The sequence below is a fragment of the Octopus sinensis genome, linkage group LG24, assembly GCF_006345805.1.
Source record: "Octopus sinensis linkage group LG24, ASM634580v1, whole genome shotgun sequence".
Classification (NCBI taxonomy): domain Eukaryota; kingdom Metazoa; phylum Mollusca; class Cephalopoda; order Octopoda; family Octopodidae; genus Octopus; species Octopus sinensis.
This window is the reverse complement of record NC_043020.1, coordinates 28,167,863-28,179,980: the sequence shown is the minus strand read 5'-3', so window position 1 is coordinate 28,179,980 and position 12,118 is coordinate 28,167,863. Positions and strand designations below refer to the sequence as shown.

The following is a 12,118-nucleotide window of genomic DNA, read 5'->3' as shown; positions in this document are numbered from 1 at the left end:
TCTTTGCAGTTAGTGACACTGCCTTGTGGTGCTGCAATGTGCAGGGTGGAATCAACACCCTTTCTGCACAAACAATATTAAAGCAAACATTGGAGCTCGACAATATGGAAAGGGGATATTAAATGATGAACGAAGTCATTGCCAGTACTGCCTGACTGGCCCCTGTGCTGGTGGCACGTAAAAGGGACCCACTACACTCTCAGAGTGGTTGGCGTTAGGAAGGGCATCAAGCTGTAGAAACTCTGCCAGATCTAGATTGGAGCCTGGTGCAGCCATCTGGTTCGCCAGCCCTCAGTCATTCGTCCAACCCATGCTAGCATGGAAAGCGGACGTTAAATGATGATGATGATGTTGGTAGTGGTGGCAACACCTATATCGTCGTCGTTGTCATAAAATATTGTTGACATTACGTCATTGTCATTATCATCATTTAATGTCCATTTCCCATGCTGGCATGGGTATGACACTTTGACAGGAACTAGCAAGTCACAAGATGGCGCAAAACTCTGCTGTCTGCTTTGGTATGGTTTCTATGAGTTGATGCCCTTCCTAATGCCAACCACTTTACAGAATGTTCCAGGTGCTTTTTACATGGCAACACCAGCACTGGTGAAGTTGTCAAGAAACTTGCAAGACAATGGTAACCTTTGTTTCCAGTCTTCTGTAATAATGGCATATAAAAAGCACCATCTGAACGTGGCCGATGCCAGCGCTGCCTTGAGTGGCTTCTGTGCCGGTGGCACGTAAAAAGCACCAACCGATTGTGGGTGCTGCCAGCCTCCCCTGGCACCTGTGCCAGTGGCACGTAAAAAGCACCCACTACACTCACGGAGTGGTTGGCGTTAGGAAGGGCATCCAGCTGTAGAAACTCTGCCAGATCAGACTGGGCCTGGTGCAGCCTCCTGGCTTCCCAGATCCCGGTCAAACCGTCTAACCTGTGCTTGCATGGAAAACAGACATTAAACGATGATGATGATCATCATCATCATGGGGAAATATTACCTGTTTTGGAAACAGGGGAGCTATGGTGACAGGAAGAGCATCCAGTCATATAAAATGTGCCTCAAAATGTTACCATCTGACTCGTACATGCATAGAAAATTTGACATTAAAATGATGATGATGAGGAGGAGGACATGTAACTTAGATATTCTATGATGTCATGTTGTTTACCATTCTGTTTCAGAGAAATGCAGTTAATTGAAGAAGCAATGAAAACATTTGAGGAGACTAAGTTACAATCTGAGGATTTCGTAAGTAAAATTACTGTCTCGTAACAGCTTTCTTGGCTCTATTGGGTCACTTGTCTGGTTTAGTTTGTAGAATTACACCCTTATTAATTATGGCATGGCTGTGTGGTTAGGGAGCTTGCTTCCTAACTACATGGTTTCGGGTTCAGCCCCACTGCGTGGCACTTTGGGTAGGTTTCTTCCACTATAGCCCCGAGTCGACCGAAGCTTTGTGATTGAATTCGGTAGGTGGAAGTTACTGCCGTGTGTGTGTATGTGTGCGTATAGCTGCTCAGTGCCTCTCCGAAAGAGAGAGAGGGGATTGCATGATTATATAGTATATTACACTGGTTAGTTTAGGATAAGGTGGCTGTGTGACGTGTGCAGCTGTGGGATGTCTGTGAGTAGATGTCTCGTGAAATGTAGATAATTTTAGGGAGATGGGACGGCTTCTGTGAACCATTCACCTAACGGCATACACCCTTCCATTATGGTTTACAAGTAAATTGAATAAAATCATTATTCACAATATTCCAGGCCATTTTCTTCATTTTGTTACTTTTTTTTTTTTGTTACAGAAAAAACAATTGACTGAAGATTTGAAGAATTTGGAAACTGATTTTAACTGTAAGTCTTTTGTAGTTTGTTTTATTTTTTTGAGAAAAAGCTGTATTTGCATGTTTCATTGTATTACTTTAGATACTGTAGGTGTGTGTGGTTGTGTGGTTAAGAAGCCTGCTTTGCAACCATGTGGTTTCTATTCTGGGTTCAGTCCCACTGCACGGCGCCTTGGCCAAATGTCTTTTACTATAGCTGTGGGGCCAACCAATGCCTTGTGAATGAATTTGGTTTACGGAAACGGAAAGAAGTCTGTTGTATGTATATCATCATTACAGCAAATGGGGCCTCTTATCAGTGAGTAGGGGGCTGGTGCACAATGATACCGTCGAGAGGTAGGCCCTGAAATGGTGCGCATTCTCTCCTGATGACCCCAAACACTTGCTGGTATACGGAGCTTTCGACTGGTAGCACTTACTTGTGCAAGTTGTTTGCAACACATCTGAAAGAAGGTGATGGCAGTGGGTACTGGAAGCAGACAAGTCTACTGCTGTCCTTCATAGGTGACAGTACGAGAGAAGTGACTCGTTACCTATCAGGTGAACAGGCTTCTCTTCAGGGACATATGTGTATGTGTAGAAAAGGGGCTGAGTGTGTTGTTTTATGATGACGATCTCCAGAATTGTATGTATGGTTTAGTTCGAATTAGAAACCTTGACCTCTGCTTCTGTCTGCAGCTGCTGTTGAGATGTTAAACAACACTGAAGAAATTCATGGCAATATCTTGAAAGTTATAAACACCATCAAAAAAGCAGAAAATATTCCATGTTATCTGAAATTGCCTGAAAGTAACGAAGCACCATTCCGGTAAGTGTCCACTGAGATTTTTCTCCTTGTTGTTCTGTTCTTCTCATTTAGTTATTTTGTCATTTAGGCCAGCAATTTATGATGCTACAGTCTGGTCGGGGATCTCATCACAGACTAATGGGACCTGCTACTGGTACCATGTAAACCAGTGCTATCTGTAAAATGGTCAAGTGTTCAGTGGCTAAACTGACCCCTCCATTTGAGTAGCTTGAGAAAGGTGTCTTGATACCTAGCAGGACTAAAAACAAAACCTGCCGATGGATGGAAGAGCTCCTTGCAAGCCAGTGGCCATCCAGTTGAGGAAGGCAATGGCAAACCACGCCAATATCTCTGCCATAGCATTACTTCATTCTAAGAAAGTCAGAATAAAGGAAAACTTTTGTCGTCATATCATCATTGTGCTGCAGATGTGTATTATACAAGACGACAGGTTTTTGAACATCATCATCATCGTTTAATCTTCACTTTCCATGCTGTCATGGGTTGGACAGTTTGACATGGAACTGGCCAGCACGGAGCTGTCCAGAATCCAATTGTCTGTTGTGGAATGGTTTTTCTTCCATGTCTTGTCAGTTTTGAATTGTCATTGATACTTTTGTAACTTTGATTTTTCCTTGGTAGGGGAGGTGTTGATCCTACACAAACCCATTTTCACCTCTTGAACAAAGTGACCCATGTTATTCTGACCTCTAATCATTTGACCTGTCCAGTATAAGAAGGCATATCTAGAGCTAGTGCTCTGCTGGCAAAACTCAGAGTCATGGAGGTGCACAGACCACCACACAACATGGACTGGACCTTGTGGTGGGTCCCTAGAGAATAGTAATCCTCTAAAGTTTGTTCCGTGTTCTGAGTTGTGATGGTTTTTCTTTATTTTTCTTCTTTAGATTTCTTCCAAGTGAAGACATTGTTAAACATATTGGAAGACTGGGACGCATTGAGCTGGATGAAAAGCACAAGTAAGTATTTGGAAATTGTATACAGGTAAATTTACCTTTGTGAGTCATACCGACTCATAAGAGCCAGTTTCCTGGTTTCAGTGGCACATATATTCCCCACCGGGATGGGATGCCAGCCCCCTGCAGAGTTATTCAGTTTTTGCCAGCTGAGTGCACTGGAGCAAGGTAAAATGAAGTGTTTTGCTCAAGAGCACAATGTATCGCCCAGTCCAGTCTCAAAGCTACGAGATAATGCAGGATTATAGGCGCAGATGTGGCTGTGTGGTAAGTAGCTTGCTAACCAACCACATGGTTCCGGGTTCAATCCCACTGCGTGGCATCTTGGGCAAGTGTCTTCTGCTATAGCCCCGGGCCGACCAATGCCTTTAGAGTGGATTTGGTAGACGGAAACTGAAAGAAGCCTGTCGTATATATGTATGTGTGTCTGTGTTTGTCCCCCTAGCATTGCTTGACAACCGATGCTGGTGTGTTTGCGTCCCCGTAACTTAGCGGTTCGGCAAAAGAGACCGATAGAATAAGTACTGGGCTTACAAAGAATAAGTCCCGTGGTCGATTTGCTCGACTGAAGGCGGTGCTCCACCATGGCCGCAGTCAAATGACTGAAACAAGTAAAAGAGAGTATTAATTTAAAACAATGTGAATAAAGAAACGTTACGTTTGACAGAGTAATCTGAATTTTAAAGAATTCAAATGATCTAAATGATAATCTCTCGTCTAAAGTTTTGTACTAAATTAGGCTACAAACACCAGGTGATTAATGACAAAGTTGTTTTAATAAATTCTTGATTAATTTCAAAATGAACTGACACAAATGTCGGTATATTTCAACAGAAATACGGTAACAAACGGGTTGATGGTTTAAATATCGTAACCTGGCCCTCCGCAGTCAAAGGGAGATAATTTGATACCGTGGTAGTACAGTATTTCCTTCTGCAATCAGGCCTGTACAACGTTCGCCGCACACACACACACACCTAACTAAAAAAATATGTAAGAAATTATTGTAAAGAAGTTAACTTGAGCTTTTGATGTTTCTGATCCCACCACAGGCATTTGATCTCATCACTTGGAGAATTTCCAGAAGCCATCACTGAGGAAGATTTGGAGAGCAGCAAAGACATCACCCTCAGCTTCCAGTCGTTTTCATATCCTAAGGCCTTTGGTAAGTAAGAGGACATCACACCCAGCTTTATGTTGCAGACCGTCAAACCACTGCCTGCGGAAGATTGTGGGTTGATTATATTCCTTACTCAGCCTCATCCTGTGTCCATGGAGACAAAAGATGAAATTACAGCTCGTTTGATGAAAATTAATAAGGACCTCAGGTAGGAGAAGACGGGGCACAGTGTGTATATAATAATGATGATGATGATGGTGATTACAAATTTTGGCCCAAGATTAGCAATTGGGGGGGGGGGTCGATTACATTGAAACCCCCCACCCCCGTCCTCAGCTCTTTCTCTTTCTCTTTTACTTGTTTCAGTCATTTGACTGCGGCCATGCTGGAGCACCGCCTTTAGTCGAGCAACTTGATCCCGGGACTTATTCTTTTGTAAGCCCATTACTTATTCTATCGGTCTCTTTTGCCGAACTGCTAAGTAACGGGGACATAAACACATCAGCATCGGTTGTCAAGCAATGCTAGGGGAACAAACACACACGCATATATATATATACACACGTTAGGCTTCTTTCAGTTTCCGTCTACCAAATCCACTCACAAGGCATTGGTCGGCCCGGGGCTCAACCCTGAAAGGATCAAAGGCAAAGTTGGGCGCAGAATGTGAAGATGTATGAATCGCAGCTAAGCATTTGGCTTGACATGTTCGTGATTCTGCCAGTTAATAATAATAATAATAATAATAATGGTTTCGAGTTTTGCCACTGGGTCAGCCATTTTGAGGGGAGGGGATGAGTCAATTACATCGACTCCATTGTTCAGCTGGTACTTGATTTATCAACCCTGAAAGGATGAAAGGCAAAGTCGACCTTGGTGGAATTTGAACTCAGAATGTAAAGACAGATGAAATCCTGCTAAGCATTTCTCCCAGCGTGCTAAGGTTTCTGCCAGCTCACCATCATCATCATCATCATCGTTTAACGTCCGCTTTCCATGCTGGCATGGGTTGGACGGTTCAACTGGGGTCTGGGAACCCAGAAGGCTGCACCAGGCTCCAATCTGATCTGCCAGAGTTTCTACAGCTTGATGCCCTTCCTAACGCCAACCACTCCATGAGTGTAGTGGGTGCTTTTTACGTGCCACCTTAGTAATAATAATAATAATTTCAAGTTTTGCCACAAGGGCAGCCATTTTGGGGGAAGGAATGAGTCGATTACATTGACCTCAGTTTTCAACTGGTACTTATTTTATTGACCCCGAAAGGACAAATGGCAAAGTTGATTTTGGTGGAATTTGAACTCAGAACATAGCAACAGACAAAATGCTGCTAAGCATTTCGCCGAGCGTGCTAACCACTCTGCCAGCTCACCACCTTAATAATAATAACCATAGTGGTTGTTATTGCTTAGTCCTAAGTCAACCCTTATAGAACAGACCCCTGTTAAGCACATTCCAGCTATGACCATCCTGTCTTTTCAACGGGTGTGTGTGTTGATGTGAAAATACAATCAGCAGGTGCTGTTAAACAAAAATATCTCAAAGAGTATATTGTCACCGAGTTGCACTGATGCCTGTCTTCTCATTATCCCTGTTTGTAAACGTAGGGATCCAGTGATTGTCTCATTATAAACATATAAAAACAATGCTTTATTTATGAAATATGTGTAAAAAAAAAACCCAATAATTAAATGGTTTGGTTTCATCTCGTCTGATCTTCTGTATTTTGGTTTTCCATTATAGATAAAGAACCAGAACCAAAGCCCTGTGAGAAGCAAGCGTTGAGGCGACCCCATCTGCTACAAAGATCAATATCTGGTATGGATTGTTTTGATTGAAGTTTAGTATTTTAATTTAGCATTTAAACCAGCCGAATCCATCCAAAATATTCTACCTGTTCTAAAATCAAGCCAGCCAGATCCAGCCTCTCACACCTAACTACAATGTCATTCTAAATCTAAGCATTTACCTCATTGAAATTTCAAAGTTACAAGGTAGTGCATGATTTATTCACAACAATGTCAATAAACGACACAGTAACGAGAATACTAAAAGACCTAATTAAGGCATAATTAGGTTCTGCAAAGTATTGGAATTTTGTCTGGTGCTTTAGCAATTCTGAGTAAAATTCTTTGTATCCAGTTACATCCATTTATGTTTGGAATATTCATTGTTTTAACGACCACTTTCCCATGTTTGCATGAGTCAGATGGAATCTGCTGAGACCTGTTTCCAAGCGAGGTAATATTTCCCCATATCTGGACATATTTCTGCAGAAGGTTAGAAATGAATGCGAACCATTTTTATGCCACTTCCACCCATTTACAACAGTCATCTTGTAAATGAGTGGAAGTGTCATAATCCGCTCATCCATCCGCTCCATGTGGCCAAACCACCTCAAAATTCATCTATCCATTCTGGTACATGGATTTTCTCTCATTCCTGCTTGCCTTCACACCTCCTAATTCCTCATCCTGTCCATCTCTATCACACCATCCATGGCTCTCAAGTATCTCATCTCAAGTACATCTGGTCGCCTCCTTTCCGCCTCTCTTAGACCCCACGTCTCTGCATCATAACATTGTCAGCACAAAACCTGTTTTTTTTTTCCTTTGCTTGAACCCAACAAAATTAAACACACAATAATGGTGATTCTGTTTTTGGATATTTCATTTCAGGTCAAGTTGAACAAGTGTTGGTGACGCATTTGAAAAACCCTTCTGACTTCATGGTGCAGAAATGTTCAAACATTCAAAAGTTGAAGTCACTGATGAAGCAGATAGAGAATTGGTGTTTGGCTGCATCAGGCATTAAAGACAACATGTTATTAGATGTAAAGCTTGGTAAATCAGTTTTCTTTTTCTTTTTTATTTAGTTATCTTCATGCTCAGGCATGGCCGTGTGGTTAAGAAGCTTGCTGTGCAACCACATGGTTTTGGGTTCAGTCCCACTGCACAGCAAGTGTCTTCTACTATAGCCGTGGGCTTTACCAATGCTTTGTGAGTAAATCTGGTTGATGGAAACTGTGTGGAAGCCCATTGTATATGTGAGTGAGTGTGTTTATGCATTCTTGTTTAGACATCATGTGACTGTTGTGAATGAATATTATCGTCGTCAGATTGGAGCATGGTGCAGCCATCTGGTTCGCCAGTCCTCAGTCAAATCGTCCAACCCATGCCAGCATGGAAAGTGGACGTTAAACGATGATGATGATACATGCCAAGTTATTTGTTTCCAGTTTTCCATGAAAGCCAGGTCTGTCCATGGGGAAATACTTCTAAACAGTTGAGAACATCTGCACTTGTTTCTTTCTTTTTTTTTTTGTTGTTGTTTTCTTTATTTTTGGTTGATTTTATCCCTGAGAAAATTAATTTTATTTGTTGGGTCTATAGAAAGAGTCAGTGTCTGTGGCCTTTGCGGGCCCTCACAGACTAGTGAGATCAATGCCATTATTGGTTCTCGTGGAACCTTTGCAATTCAAAATCTGCAGGGACATACCATATTTTAGCATGTATGTAAGAAACTCCCTGCAGAAAATGGTTTATATCTCTGATGGTGGGTGAGGGACCACTAGGAATGTGGTCTTGGAACCAAAGGGGTGGCAGGCCTGAAAAAGTTTATGAACCACTCTGTTAAAACATCACGTATATCGGTGATTCTCAACTGGGTTCCATATGGACCTTAGGGGTCATATAAACCTTGGTGGGGAGGCCCACTGCTATAAATTGCTTATACTTCTAAATTACACAAAATATTTTAATTTTTTCATAAAATTCTCAATGATATTATAAAAATATAATAGCTTCATTTTGAAACATTGAATGGTTAGGAGGGTCCACTTGAGTAAAAAAGGGTTCAAAGAGGGTCCACATGCAAAAAATGGTTGAGAAACACTGACCTGTACCTTTGCTTGTCAGTTTGTCTGTGGAGTGATAACGACCAGTTTTGGTTCGACCTGTCATTTCTATTCCATTCTCTATCTTTTCTTTATTCTCAGACGACTTTGTTTTTGCCCAGTACTCCTTGGACAATAACTGGTACCGTGCACGGGTGAAGAGGGTTGAGACTGTCATTGATGATGTGCAGAAGGCTTATGTCAAAGTAGTGGAGGTTTTCTATGTTGATTATGGAAATTCAGAGATATTACATATAAACAAGTAAGTACCTGGATGTTACCTGTATTTCACCTTGTTGGTCGTTCCATTGGCCTTTACATTTACCTGCCCAACAGACTTCTATTGTTTTGTCTTTTGCTTGTTTCAGTTATTGGACAGTGGTCAGGCTCAGGCACCACCTTCAAGGGTGCAGTTTAACAAAATGACCTCAGTATTTTTTTTTCATCAGTTTCTTTTGCTCAATTTTCTTCTTGTCAAGTAACCCATCCCGCTCAAAATGTCCCTGAATAAGGGTTGTTTAAGGATGTTGAACAAAATAACCATGTTTCCAGAGGTGATTTATTCAAGACCAAAAAAAATCCCTCTCAACACATGGCTATAATGGCTATAATCAGAGATGCACATATCATCAGCCACTAAGGGACATGCTCAACTGGTTAAGGTCAAACAACTGACAAGCAAATCTGTGGTATTGAGCAGAATATTTGCTGTAGCCCATCTTTTATACCAAGACAAAACAATGTACATGATAACACTTCCAATCAGTTAAGACCAGAAGCCATGAGAGCCGCTGCCTGGTTCTGCATCAAGGCATTCAATATTTCTTCTGACTCTTTACATTCTGAGTTCAAACCCTACTGAGGTCATCATTGCCTTTCATTCTTTGGTGATCAATAAAAAAAGTATCAATCAACAAACCAGGATTATGTAATCAACTTAACCCCCTCCACTCAAAATTGCTGCCCTTGTGTCCAAATTTTTATTGTTATTATTATTATTATTGTCTTCTTTAGGTTATTGCTGCCACCAGTGAAGTTCTTCAAAGAACCAGAATATGCCATCAAATGCTGTCTATCAAACATCACTTCAGTTTCTCAGGTCTGTCTGTATGTCCCATCATCTTATTTTCTTGAGGTCTTATCCCTCCACCTCCACTTCCACCCACACCTGTATAATTATAACTACTTCACAGGTGATTATAATTATATGGGTGATGGTGTGGTTATCATCATCATCATCGTTTAGCATCTGCTTTCCATGCTGGCATGGGTTGGACGGTGCAACTGGGGTCTGGGAAGCCAGAAGGCTGCACCAGGCTCCAGTCTGATCTGGCAGTGTTTCTACAGCTGGATGCCCTTCCTAACACCAACCACTCCATGAGTGTAGTGGGTGCTTTTTACGTGCCACCGGCACAGGTGCCAGGGGAGGCTGGCAACGGCCACGATCGGATGGTGCATTTTACGTGCCACTAAGAAATTTTCTTCCCAGTGGCATGGCTTCAAGTTCAGTCCCACTATGACTTTGCCTTTCGTCCTTTCAGGGTCGATAAATTAAGTACCAGTCAAGTACTGGGGTTGATGTAATTGACTACCCCCTCCCCACAAATTCCAGGCCTTGTGCCTATAATAAAAAGCATTATTATTATTATTATTCAAAGCAGCAGGCTGCTAGAATCGTTAGCATACCATGCGAAATGTTTAGCAGTATTTTGTCCACTGCAATGTTCTAACTTCAAATTCTGCCAAGGTCGACTTTGCCTTTCATCCTTTCGGAGTCAATTAAATAAGTACCCATTACACACTGGAGTCAATATAATCGATTTAATCTCTTCCCCCAAATTTGAGGCCTTGTGCTTCCAGTAGAAAGGATTATTATTATTATTATTATTATTATGGCTCCGTGATTAGAGTGTCGAGCTTACGATCATGAGGTTGTGAGCTCGAATCCCGGACCGGGCTGCGTGTTGTGTTCTTGAGCAAGACACTTTATTTCACGTTGCTCCAGTTCACTCAGCTGTAGAAATGAGTTGCGACGTCACAGGTGCCAAGCTGTATCGGCCCTTGCCTTTCCCTTGGACAACATCGGTGACGTGGAGAGGGGAGGCCGGTATGCATGGGCGACTGCTGGTCTTCCATAAAACAACCTTGCCCAGACTTGTGCCTCAGAGGATAACTCTCTAGGTGCAAACCCATGGTCAGTGTCTGACCGAAGGGGGTCATCACCACCACTTATTATTATTACTATTATTATTATTCAGGCAGTGAGCTGGCAGAATTGTTAGCACGCTGGGTGAAATGCTTAGTAGTATTTCATTCACCACTATGTTCTGAGTTCAAATTCTGCCAAGGTGAACTTTGCCTTTCATCCATTCAGGGTCGATAAATTAAGTACCAGTTGCATACTAGGGGTCAGTATAATCGACAACCCCACCTCCCTACAAATTCCAGGCCTTTTGCCTATAATAGAAAGGATTGTTACATTTCATATCTGTTAATCTTTCTCTCTCCCTCCAGGACGATGTTTGGTCTGCTGAGGCCATCAAGGTGTTTGCTACAATAGTTCATTCCAAAATACTGACCATGACCGTAAGTCTCATTCTTTTCTCAGTTGTTGTTGTCTGAAGCCTTTAGTTAGCCCAGCTGGAGCAGAGTAAGGGCACAAAGGCAGCTTGCCAAACAAGTCTTTGTATTTCCCTTGGTGTCCACACTGCACATTCTTGACTTTTGGTGGTTTTGTGTTGTGCAGTGTATGTATGCATGTGTGTGTGTATGTATGTCTGCGTGTGTGTGTGTGTGTATGCATATATATCATCGGTGTCATCGTTTAATGTCCGCTTTCCATGCTGGCATGGGTTGAATGGTCTGACTGAGAACCAGCAAGCCAGGAGGCTGCACCAGGTTCCAATCTTAATCTGGCAGAGTTTCTACAGCTGGATGCTCTTCCTAATGCCAACCACTCTGAAAGTGTAGTAGGTGCTTTTTACGTGCCACCCGGCATGGGAGCCAGTCGGGCAGCACTGGCATCAGCCACGCTTGAATGGTGCTCTTTGTGTGCCAGCAGGGATCATTGGTATCGGCCATGCTTGAATGGTACTTTTTATGTGTCCCCCAACACGGGTGCCAGTCAGGCAGCACTGGCATCAGTCATGCTTGAATGGTGCTTATTACAGGCCATGTATGTGTGTGTGTGTGTATGTATGTATAGGTAAATGGTAAGCTCAAGAGAAAAACTGATCAGAATGGAGAAAGCTTCTCAAGTCGTGTCAAAGCCATGAACAGTCAAGTCGCAATGACTGACTGCAGATAGGTAAAAGGTAAAAAAATAATTTATATTTTAGGTTGGTATTCGGGTTTTCTTCATGCTTCTAGTCTTGCAATCTGCATGGCAATCTCACTGGTGCTGTTGGCATGAAATAAAGTACCAAGTATGAGGGGGTGCTGAAAAGGAAAAGTTCCTGGCTTTGAGTAAAAGAAAATCCAGGAGGACCTGTTA

At 42.3% G+C, this 12,118-nt stretch overlaps 1 protein-coding gene across 2 annotated transcripts in view; it reads left to right on the top strand.

The window, feature by feature from the left end:
• LOC115223967 (RING finger protein 17) overlaps positions 1–12,118 on the top strand; it is a 53,804-nt gene that overhangs the window by 15,007 nt on the left and 26,679 nt on the right. For both annotated transcript variants that reach the window (XM_029794722.2, XM_029794721.2), the window contains exons 10-19: positions 1,187–1,253; positions 1,808–1,856; positions 2,525–2,654; positions 3,542–3,613; positions 4,663–4,775; positions 6,474–6,548; positions 7,409–7,573; positions 8,728–8,887; positions 9,640–9,724; positions 11,140–11,211. In XM_029794722.2, the coding sequence (XP_029650582.1) occupies positions 1,187–1,253; positions 1,808–1,856; positions 2,525–2,654; positions 3,542–3,613; positions 4,663–4,775; positions 6,474–6,548; positions 7,409–7,573; positions 8,728–8,887; positions 9,640–9,724; positions 11,140–11,211 (988 nt within the window). The remainder of the gene's footprint in view (positions 1–1,186; positions 1,254–1,807; positions 1,857–2,524; positions 2,655–3,541; positions 3,614–4,662; positions 4,776–6,473; positions 6,549–7,408; positions 7,574–8,727; positions 8,888–9,639; positions 9,725–11,139; positions 11,212–12,118) is intronic.